Raw genomic sequence first — 12,261 nt, 5'->3', positions numbered from 1 at the left:
TAAAAGGTATTGTATTTTTTATGTTACATTCACCATTTTGCTCTCGGTTTGTTCTATTGCCACTATTTCTTTTTGTGGACACACACAAAAAAAGTATACATATATACAGTGCCTTCATACCTTTATAATAAGAGCTGTCCTCCATGTATCTAGACAACCCGAAGTCTCCCAGCTTCACACAGTCCACTGAAGACACAAGAACATTACGTGCTGCAATGTCCCTAAAAAAAAAAACATCAGGAAAGAAAATGTTCAGTAGACACCTTTAAGTAGACACCTTATATCCAGACTATCAGTACAATATCAGTCAAATAAATAATGCATGCAGAAGTACAATTAGATGAGGCTCCTGATCCTTCCTGCAAAAACATTCAACAGAAAAGTGAAGTGATGACTACGACACCAGCAGTGTTTGCAAGATGTGGACACTTACCTGTGTACAAAGCGTTTGCTTTCTAGGTACGCAAGGGCTGTGCTGAGCTGGTAAGAAAACAGGATAAGCGATGCTAAATCCAGATTGTACTTCCTAATCTGAAGAAAGGAACGCAACTGAAAAATAAAAGAGGGAGAGAAAAATGCATAAATATATCAGTAAATAATGAAATAATATTACGCAAGCTTTATGCAAATGCACAGCAAATTTAACAATTAACAGCACTGTCAGAGTTAAAACCAACGATGAACATTAGATGGAGCTGTTGTACAGGTCACAGGAATCCACAGCCTATATCCATGAGTTTCTATTGCATTACTGTTTTTTCCTCTGACAACTGTGACAGCAGCACACAGGTTTAAGAAATCACAGCTTAAGTGGTCATCACAAGTAGTCAGCTCTAAAAAGAGGTTCAAATATTTTTTTGTGATTACTCAAACCACATTTAGTGATGGTCTGAAAACTTCAGTTAAATGGTATTTAACTTAAAATATTTTTTTTACATGCATACAGTATATATGCACAAAACTTCATGGAATATCTTGGTTATGTCTGCCATCTACATGCTGCAACATACAATTCACTTAAAGTGTCAGTAAACTTATAATGTTACCGTTGGAGATTTAAGACAAGCTGGAAGTTATTTACAATGATTTGTAGAACATTTACATTTTTGTAAAGTTTTGTCTTAACAACTATCTTAAAGGGATACTTCATATATTTTCTTTTGTGTTCCACAGAAGAACAAAAGTCACACAGGTTTGGAACGCCTTGAGTAAATAATGACAGAATTTCCATTTTGGGTGAACTATCCCTTTAAGAAAAAAAGATAAGAACATTCCAATTTGGGAATCAAAATAAAATCAGTCATTTTTAAAGTCAGAATTACTCTAAAGAATGTTCTCTCAATCTGGCTCCAGATGTGAACAGCATGTGCCTTAGCTGTCCGCTTTTTATCGGATCACCCAAGACAGATGTTAACACTGGGTGTAAATAGGGCTTTATGTTAATGCAGAACCCCTTTAGAGACTTTAGAGAGTTTTTAGCTGTTTAGCAGGTAACAGTTTCCCATCAGAAAGCCCATTTACCCTCATTCACAGTGTCTCAGTTGGATTGAATCATCTGAGAAGTGTTGTGAAAAACAGCCTCCGCTAGCAATCATCTCTGCTACGCCTTTATGGCCAGTTTATGAGACAAGCAGTCATGATAGATTCCTCCAGCTTTAACTCGGCTGCCATCTTTGCGAATAATGTGAGCTTAATGCGTTTAATATCAGGACATGTTCCCTTGGACATTTATGACGTGTTCAAACCCCTTCCCCAAACCCAATGCAAACTGCTACACATAACCCAGATTGCCTGCCATAAGTAAATAAAAAAAGCCCCACCTCTCCCAGTGTGCACAGCTCCATGATAATCCACACTGGGTTTTCTGTAATGACACCAATCAGCTTAACAATATGCGGGTGATCGAACTGTCGCATGGTCACTGCAGGAACACAGAGAGACAAAATTAGCCCAACATCACTGCTATGACATTTCAGCAGGGCGTACTGCAGCATATACAGTATAACTGCTTTTGTTATGAAAAACATACACTACCATTCAAAAGTTTCGGGTACAAGTTTCAGTCAAATTGATCAAAAGTGACAGTAAAGACATTTATAATGTTACAAAAGATTTCTATTTCAAATGAATGCTGTTCTTTTGCTGTTCGGTTCTCAACATTGATAATAATAAGAAATGTTTTTTAAGCACTAAATCAGCATATTAGAATGATTTCTGAAGGATCATGTGACACTGAAAACTGGAGTAATGAAGCTAAAAATTCAGCTTTGTCATTGCAGGAATAAATGACATTTTAACATTACAAAACAGTAAAAAGTTCTTTTAAATTATACAATTTCTATATATATTATTTATTGTAATAATATTAAAAAATATTACCGTTTTTACTGTATTTTTGATCAGATAAATGCAGCCTTGGTCTTTATGACCCCAAAATTTAAACAGTAGTGTACATATTTGTTGTTGCATTCATAATGAAAGAACAATATATTACTCGCATAGTATGTCAATAATTTTATTCTATTTTAAGTGCATTTCTTTTGTATATCATCTCCTAAAAAATTTAGTATTGTGTTAGGTCACAACACATTGCTTAAAGTAAAATCTGGGTCCTGAGGCAAAACCAGATGAGAACTACTCATTTATATATAGTGAAACATTGTGATCTGAGGAAAAAAAGCTATGGAAGTCAATGGGGCACATCAACTGTTTGGTTACCAACATTCTTCAAAATATCTTCTTTTGTGTTCAGCAGAAGAAAGAAATTCATACAGGTTTGGAACAACTTGAGTGTGAGTAAATGATGACAGAATTTTTTGGGGTGAACTATCCCTTTAATAAGTGTGGTATGACATTACTAGCTGATATTCAGAATAGTGGGATATGCATCATGTGTGTCTAAATCAGACAAAACCGAATTATACAGTTAAATCTAATTATCTGTGAAGGATCTATAAAAGCTGTGGTAAAAACATCATGTCCTATTTATTATTGCCTGACCTTTCCTTCACTCTCACTCATACCAGCACCTGTTCAAGTGTACAAAAGCCAACAGCTGTGCTCTTACAAACTCCACATTCTGAAAATGTTTTGAGTTTCCGCACCAACTAAACAAAACACATTCCTCTTTATTTAAGTGATGGAAAGTTGACGGACACAGCCATGTAAATGACGCAGATATTCAGTGCTGGGGCTGCTGGGTATCAGAGATTTTACACTCACAGGCCTCCTGGAGGAACTTCTCTCGAACGCTGTCCGAGGTGCAGTTCTTACACGTCTTTATTGCCACAGAAAGTGCTGGGTTCTCCTGATGGCAAAAAAGAAACAAAAAACAAGCATTTAATAACTGTTTTAGTCTAGCTTCCCGTTTAATATGGCATAATTATTTCCAATCACAGTGTGAAAATTATACTTTAATAAAGACTGAACCTTTAATATCTAATTATCTAATATACACAATCACTCAAAAGTTTAGGGTCAGCAAGACCTTTTCAGTAAAGCTAACCCTTATGAACTTAGCGGTTTAATCAAAATTTTCTGAAGAGACATAAAATCGCTTTATATGATGAACATATTCAATTTAGGCTTTTTTTTCACATATAAACATTCATCGACTCAAACATCAGTTGTGGTAAACTGAAGCTCAAGCACGTTTGCTTGACGTGTGAGAACCAATGAGGTTCATTCTTGTGTTACACAACACTTTGAGCTTCTGCAAGAACAAATGCGTTTGTTCTCACGCATTAAGCAAGTACAGATGAGATTACCATATCTTATATACAGTATGTGAATAAAATCGGTTAAAATTTTAATCGGTTCATCATTTAAAGCATTTGTGTCTCTTCTGAAAATTTGGACTAAACCTCTCAATTCATATGGATTAGTTTTACGATCTCTTAATGACATTTTTGAAGCATCAAAGTGGTAGTTGCATAGACTGTCCATAGAGGGACAGAAATCTCTCAGATTTCATTAAAAAGAGCTTCATTTGTGTTCTGAAGATGAACAAAACTCATACGGGTTTGGAACGACATGAGGGTGAGTAAATTATGACAGAATTTTTTTTTTGGGGTGAACCCTTTAATACTTTTATTCAGTAAGGATTAATTAAATTGATCAAAAGTGACAGTAAAGATATTGTAGCAATTTTTTTTTATGTCAAACAAATGCTGTTCTTTTGAACTTTCGGTTCATCTATTTATTAAATCACCACCTTTTTCAACAGTTTGTTTGATGAGCATCAAATCAGCATTTTAGAATAATTTTACATGAAAAAATGTGGAAAATTATTTCAAATTCTAATAATATTTCACATAATTACCATTTAAATAATTTAATAAAATGTAACAAGTAATTTATACCGGACACAGGTAGATTCCTTGATGTACGTCTCCAAACTGTCCCTCTCCTATACAGCGTCCCAGCTCAATTCTGTCTCTTTGGATCTCATAGTCTCTGGCTGAAAGACAAAATGGACCTACAGTGAACGAACACTTAAAAATATAATTTCATGTATGATTATCACAGGCCACTTTGCACTATGTACTCAGAAAAAATAACCAAGAACCAAGACACCATGCAATTCTTTACTCCATCTGAATCTGTACATATATGCTTTCCAAAATAGAATCTATCCCATACATGCCATTAAAACACAATTATAAACCAAAAATGCAAACAAGACTCAATACAGAAAATATACCAAGGTTTATTCATGAACAAGAGAAAAAAAAGAGTTACTGAACAAGCCATTTACATGTAAAAGTGTCAAAGCCAGTTTGGAGCACCTTTAGTGGAACTTGAATGTGTCAGTCAAAACGCAGCATATATGTGGGTAAATCCAAAAAAACATTGATTTCTGTTTAAAACATCAGTAAATAAGGATATAAAGATTCAACCAAAAGAAACACAGACAGGCAAAGCAAAAGCACACAAACACACAGGCCCCACCGTCACACATGAAGTCTCAAGCATTTGAAGGGAAGGGAATGAAAACAGCAGGAGAAACAGCTTTACCTTCATCTAGTCCATAATATTCTGTTGTGCCAATAATGAGAGAAAACAAAGTGGCAAATATAACACTGGATAACATTAAGATCACCATTAACTAATAATTATTTCCTTTTATAAAGAGCATTTTAATGAATGTTTACAAACGCTAAGTTTTGTTATCACGGCCCGGTGATTTTAACACTTATGTTAATTTCACAGTTGTGGGTAGCTTATTAATATATAAATATATAAAACATTTACTTATCAATATTATTTTTTTTAAAAAAAGGTAATTTTGGGGTTACAAACATACAAGATTCTTAAATTAAAAAACATAATATACGATATAGCTAAATGTTTGTTCTATTTATAAAACAGGAGTTCAACATCATATCCATTTCAATGCTTCCCTTGTGTCCTATAAGCACATGGAACAGCGTCCATGTGACCAGGATTGGTCAATACATGGATTTAGTTCTGTTGTTATTATACAACTTCCTATATTCAAGCCCACACTGAGCAAATGATGATTGACTGAGATGCAAGCGCACAGAAAGGGAGAGACAAAACTGAACGCCACGTTACAGAGTTCAGTTTCAGACCTAAAAGAACAGCTAAGCAGAAAGCGACACCAACTCAAGCATCTATAAACGTCTCAAGAGCGTCTGTGTCTGTGATGCCAAACAGCATGCTCAAAAATCAGGTAGATAATAGGAAAGTAGGTTAGGAAAATTTGCAGAATGATATATTTACTTTTACAATATATAGAACAGCTGAACTAACTTATGACACCAATAGTTTACCCTCCAGATTCATTTAAGTCAAATTTTAAATATTCACAATATACAACCTCGGATTTCCTCAACAAATAAATATTTGTGGACAAAACACACAAAAAGGATCTAATTTTAGCTGATTGATTCAGTTTTAAAGTGAATTTTTAAGCCAGAGCACCATAATACTGTTCTGAGATCAGTGTAAACCTGTGATACTCACTGGAGGGCATGGTGTATGTGTCCTCTTCGTCTATGATCTCAGCGTAGTCATCTGTTTCTGAAAAGGGAAAACAGTATTTTAAGTCCTAATGAACCAAGACCAGCTAAAAACAGCCCTTCCAAAACCAGAAGCCCCCTCGGAAACACGTCTTCTCATCTCTGGCACAACTCACACACACTCCACCGTCTCTTCCCCATTAACGCCGCAGTGCTAAGTTTAAAAGTGTTCGGAGGTCTATGTATTCTGCAGGAGTTTGAGTTGGCTTCGATCACATCCTCGCAACTGTGATATCTGAGCGTGTGTTTAAAGAGAGAGTACATCTGGCAGTGAGGGGGGAATTTCTTTCTAAAGCATTGGTGTCATTGGGAAAAACAGATGAAGTCATGGGTAATCTGACAGCTATTGTGTCTGGTTTTAAGGAAAAAGTTATGTCACATATTCTCTACTCAGCAATGCAACGAAAGTCAACAGATTTTGACAGCTCGTATTGACTGTCAGTGAAGTCCCGCGAGTGGAGTGCTGCGAGCAAACACTTTCCCTTTACTGTTAGAGAAAAGGATGTGTGTTTTCAGTAGATAAAGTCTCTAACATGGCTGAACTGAAACATATCTTTACGAGATCAAAACATCAAATTCCACTGTAAGCACACAGATACACCTAGGTATTTTGTTTCCACAGGACTATAACATGAAGCTGAATGCAGTCAAACTGCTATCAAACAGGAAAACACTTCTGAGCAAAAACTTCAGCTCACTTTGATATATACTTAATATTCTCTGAAAATTATATTGCTGTGTTGAGCTAATAAGTTCAAATACAAATGGTTGGGAGATCAGTTGAGGCAATATGACTGGTCAATATTACCAATTTTTTTATTATTATTATTTGTTTTTAAATATATTAAAATAACTGATATTGTTCAGCTGTTTGATGATATTAATATATCTTTTACTCTAAAAAAAAAAAAAAAAATTTTCAGAAAAAAGAAAAAAAAAGAAACCATAATTTTCACCAAACAGGCATTGTTGAAAAGTTAAAAATTTAGTTTAAAATACATAGTAATAAATAGCAATTCTTACCTAAATATATTTTTATTACAACATTTTGTTATAAGAAAAATGCCATGTAGAGACTTTTTTTTTGAACATTTAAAAGTGATGGCGCAAATGAACCATTTCATTTTTTTTTATAGCGACTGAAGTTTAAATTGATAATATATTTTAAAGTTATATTCTCAAATATTCTATATTCTAAAACTAGTGTATTGACAGTCTATGGGAAACTTAAATGCGCATTAGAATCATTGACATATTCAAAAAAAAAAATTGGTCGGGCAAAATCACTGATCAAGATGACTCATAATAATATACTGTGAATAGTCCGCTCAATTCAGCATTAAGACAAAATTGGACTTTACCATCCCCACCAATATCATCTGTGGATCCAATCAGCATGCAAAAGATTTAAGAAGAGAGACAGAGAGAAAGAGAAAGCATTAGATTAATGTCTTTATCATAACAGATAGAAGGAGGCGCAACAGCACAAAAGAGTATTTCATGGCTGTTACACAATGCAATAAAACAAAAGCCCCAAACCATTATTAGCAAGAGGAAGTTCTTGAAAAAAGCTTTAGATTATATTAAATACACATCCACTATCATGGTGAGGGACTTCCTAGTGATCTCTATTGTTCTTCCACTGAGATAATGACATTTTCTTTCCCGCAAAACTCACATTAAGACATCATTTAGTGTTTATTAAGCCATTTTCCTTGTGAGGAACATTGACCACAGTAATTTAGGTGACTTCGGGTCCCCATCCTTGTGGGGACATTCTACACACAAAAGTAAGTTGGAGAAGGTTTAGAAAGTAACTGGAGAAGGGTTTGGAGGAGTTTTAGATACAGAGCAACAGACTCAACCACATTCATTTCAACTCGAACAACGTAGAATTATTGATATCTCAACAGGCTTTCCAGAAAACATCAGAGGTTCAAAAGAACATGGCTGGAATTAGTTATGGATTAAACTCATTATCAATGAAAATGCGAGGTCACAGTGCAGTCCTCTTGGATAAGTCTTACCTGAGATGGAGATTGCTTTGGCCTTGACTCCTTGCAACCGTTTCTCATGGTTTGCTGATCTGTGTGACAGAGGTTGAAGAAGATGAATCATGTACATTCTCAATCAAACTTAAATCACAGAATGACCTTTTCTACACTGAAGCCACCGTGCCGGTCTGTTCCATTAGCATGTGCAGGGAGGATGACATAACAGATGGGCACTACCACAGTCACATTAATGGGCTGCGCGTCACATTAGTTGAGGGTACACTGAGAGATTCCACATGTCTGAGCCAAAGAGGCCAAAGGAGCAAGAACAGAGTGTGTAAGAGGAGCAGAGTCTATCTAATTAAAAACTGTGGGTATAAACTTACTTTGGAGCCTTTGGGATAGATGGAAGAGCTCTCTCTCCTTCTGTTGACAAACATTGACAAATACAATTTAAATGTGAAAACTAAAATAGAAATAATAAACAAAACAAAAAAACTGAGTAAGGAATATAATTTTCATTTTCAGAGTTTATTTGATGATTTGAGGTGACATGAGCAACAGTGACCACTGGCAATGTGCAATAGCTGTGTTTTATGCAAATGAGGAGTGACATTGGAAGTGAATCCAGTGAAGTTCATGTGATAATTAATGAGTGAACAAACATGCTAGTAACATATTTTTAGCAGACCTAAATATAAATATGTTGTAATACCTAAATATGTTGTTTTGCATATAAAACAGTATATACAGTTCAAATGTTTGGGGTCTGTGAGATTACTTTATGTGTTTTTGAAAGAAGTCTCTCACCTATGCTGCATTTTTTTTATTAAAATACAGTAAATGCAGTAAAATTGTGTTAATATTATTACAATTTAAAATAGCTCAAATGTAATACATTTTCAGCATCATTACGCCAGTCTTCAGTGTCACATGATCTTTCAGAAATCATTTGAATATGCTGATTTGGTGCTCAAGAAACATTTCTTATAATCACCAATGTTAAAAACATTGTGCCGCTTGATATTTTTTGTGAAATATAATGCATCCTTGCTGAATAAAAGTATTCATTTCGGTAACACTTTACAATAAGGTTTAATTTGTTAACATGAACTAACAACGAACAGTCCAGCATTTATTAATCTTAGTGAATATTAATCTCAACATTCACTAATACAATTAAGATCGAAAGTTGTGTCTGCTAACATTAGTTTAATGCACTGCGAACTAGCATGAACATGAACAATTTTATTAACTAACATAAAGGATAATAAATACTGTAAGAATGTATTGTTCATCGTTAGTTAATGCACTAATGTTAATAAATGAAACCTTACCTATTTTTTTTTTTTTTTTTTAAATCACAAACTTTTGAACAGTAGAGTATCTTATTTTATCTGAGATCTGTGTGTGTGTGTGTGTGTGTGTGTGTGTGTGTGTGTGTGTGTGTGTGTGTGTGTGTGTGTGTGTGTGTGTGTATGTATGTATGTATGTTAGGGGTGTGACGAGACGCTTACTCCACGAGACGAGACGAGACACGAGATTGGGTTCACGAGAACGAGACAAGACGAGATTTTTACACAATTTTTAAGAAATCCTCAATGATGAAATATATGAACGGAAAATAGTCTTTTATTCAACTGAAAATCACAAAATGCAAAACAATTTAGGTGCATTTTGAAATCAACTTGTAATGAATGTTATTTTACTTCTCTTTTAATTAATTCTATGCAGTAAAGGACATGCAAACACTGCAAAATGTTTTGCTATAAACTCTACCGTCTGGCTTCTCCCCTGTACGATTTCACATGAGAAATCGAACTCCTTTCCACAAATCGAACATAAAAAAATAAAACAGTATAAATAAAATAAATATAAATAACTGAAATAACACTTTAAATGCAAACAGTAAGTGTGTATCCATAATCAAAGTACTGCTCTCTCAAAACTACAAGTTCAAACAGAAACAAATTTTTTCTTCAAGCATGAAAAAGAGATAAATTAACTACACAGAACAAGCTGCGATGTGCGATAACATTGTTTAATATTGCGATGTCGATATGACTTGTGATATGTGAATGTTAGCTATACTGTTCCCATGTCTTAGTGCTTTAATAGGTTCTTTGCGTGATAGGTCAAATGTTTATTACCTGCCTGGTTCAGATTACACTATTTTAGCACGATTTTGGCACGATCCGTTTCGTGGAGATTCGGACAACGGGCGTCGGGACGCAAGATTCGATCGTTTCATTTCGTATAGTGTGTCATAGTGGGCGATAACCTACGCGTCTGCGATGCTTCAGGACATCACGACAGAAAGACTAGCATGTTTAATTTTAACGGTCCTCCACGACGGGTTGAGTGCGAGCGAGAGTGTGCGTGCGCGAGTGAGCGCGTGTGTGTGTGTGTGCGCGCGAGTGAGTGAGTGAGCGAGGGACAGTGAGTGTGTGTGTGCGCGCGGAGTGTGTGTGTGATTGGCCCGGCACACAAATGATTTAAAAGTGGCAGGGGCATCTTCAATACTAATTTCACCCTCACGCTCCATCACTGACATCACAACAACTCACGAGACAAAGTTTCACCTCGACGAGAAATCTCGTCGCGTTTTAATCTCGTCACACCCCTAATGTATGTGTTTGTGTTCTCACCTTTCTGTACACGGACAATAAACGATGAGGAACTTCCGTTAACAAGTCTACAGTAGCCGTCAATGAGATCGGCCATGTTCTCCGCAGTGTTCACTGTTGTAGTTGTCACCGTCAGAGGCTGAGAAATGCACAAGAACAATGTGCCATTATATCCACGTACAAAAACCACATATAAGACAAAATAATACACTGAAATATGTGTGGGTGTTACCTCAGGTGCTCTAGCCACATCTAACTGCAGCATTCCCTTCCTCTCTCGCTCCTCAAACTGAATACTCTTCACTTGCGTGAAGTTGGCGAGGTGTGTTGGCTACACAAAGAGATACAGACTTAATAAACACTGTACGGATGTCTATCAGTTCATTCCCCCATCCACAGGACTGCACAGTACTTACGTTTGAGCCTTTGTCAGTCAAGTAACTGATGCCTTCCTCTGGTCCGATGGCCAACTCCACTGCTATCACCCAGCTCGACTAGCACACACAACAGCAGACACATTCAACTCAAACACTTCATGAAACACAAACAGACTAATAAATACAATGCAACATTATTTTCCCATCACATTGACAAATGATTAAAGGCTGTATCCATTTAGATAAAAAAAAAAAAAAAAAAGTTATGACCATATTCATCTTTTAGCCAACAGAGGGCACTACAGACCATTACATCACCATCAAGAAAGAAATAATAAATCAAGAGAGTTATTAGACAACTAGTGGCTTTATTTGAATGAATTGAATTATTTAACATCTAAACTCAACTCACCCCGAGAGCACATTTAAAACACTCCTTATCAAATCTGTATATAGGGGACAGGATCTCAAAGAATTTGAGGATACACTGCTCATCGTTCAGATTGGCGAATTGTTTGAACGTCTGTTGGATCAGTTTCCGCAGGGATTTAGCCTGAAAAGACAAAACACAATTACTTGTAATCAAATTAAGCTATTACTTGCAATCCCTTAAAGGTTTTTATTTATTTATTTAAAAGACTTTTTCCTATCCGAGTTTAATATGCATTGACAACTCTAAGCAACTCTTGACTTAGAAAGATTGTAAACTGTGAAACACTGTTTCCTCTGGCTCAACCAATGGCGTACATTTGGGGCGGGACTAATTGTTTGGTGCAAAAATGACACACTTCACCTTTAGGTGTTAGACAACAAGAACCTTATTTCAACAAACTGGGACATTTGAATCTTTTAAAAGGAAAAAGGCATTCATAACTGAATATTTCTTCAGAGAGAATGTTAATCATTTTGATGGCACAATACAAGACTAAGACCATAGCCAAGGAAATCTCTAAAATAAAACCATCTCCGTAGAATAATGACAGCTATCTCAACAGGGGGTCTTATAATCCAAATTTAAACAGTTTCCTAATAGCTTTCAAATGAATCTTTAATGGTGTAAACAAGCTGTGTGTCAAATTATGCAAACACTATCAAAAAGTATTAATTATTTAGACATGATAAATAGCCAATTAGAATCAGGGTCCTCTCCATAAGGGATGCAGAATGTTTGAAAAATCTAAAGATCCTCAAAACTGGTCGGTAATTCTCTCTTCCCTCT

At 35.5% G+C, this 12,261-nt stretch overlaps 1 protein-coding gene across 11 annotated transcripts in view; it reads right to left on the bottom strand.

The window, feature by feature from the left end:
* Positions 1-12,261, bottom strand: part of ptk2ab (protein tyrosine kinase 2ab) — a 65,365-nt gene that overhangs the window by 23,230 nt on the left and 29,874 nt on the right. For 6 of the 11 annotated variants that reach the window (XM_082149041.1, XM_082149033.1, XM_082149039.1 and 3 more), the window contains 14 exons: positions 11,455-11,595; positions 11,082-11,159; positions 10,898-10,996; positions 10,687-10,804; positions 8,425-8,464; positions 8,072-8,130; positions 7,406-7,423; positions 5,989-6,045; positions 5,017-5,037; positions 4,362-4,459; positions 3,223-3,307; positions 1,821-1,921; positions 434-549; positions 121-221 (listed from right to left, as the gene is read on the bottom strand). In XM_082149041.1, coding sequence (XP_082005167.1) covers positions 121-221; positions 434-549; positions 1,821-1,921; positions 3,223-3,307; positions 4,362-4,459; positions 5,017-5,037; positions 5,989-6,045; positions 7,406-7,423; positions 8,072-8,130; positions 8,425-8,464; positions 10,687-10,804; positions 10,898-10,996; positions 11,082-11,159; positions 11,455-11,595 — 1,132 coding nt within the window. The remainder of the gene's footprint in view (positions 1-120; positions 222-433; positions 550-1,820; positions 1,922-3,222; positions 3,308-4,361; positions 4,460-5,016; positions 5,038-5,988; positions 6,046-7,405; positions 7,424-8,071; positions 8,131-8,424; positions 8,465-10,686; positions 10,805-10,897; positions 10,997-11,081; positions 11,160-11,454; positions 11,596-12,261) is intronic. The other 5 variants (XM_082149035.1, XM_082149034.1, XM_082149036.1 and 2 more) reach the window with 3 other exon arrangements.

The sequence above is a fragment of the Leuciscus leuciscus genome (genome assembly GCF_965113295.1).
Source record: "Leuciscus leuciscus genome assembly, chromosome: 20".
Lineage (NCBI taxonomy): Eukaryota > Metazoa > Chordata > Actinopteri > Cypriniformes > Leuciscidae > Leuciscus > Leuciscus leuciscus.
The sequence above is the reverse complement of the archived record's forward strand: the minus strand, read 5'-3'. Positions and strand labels throughout refer to the sequence as shown.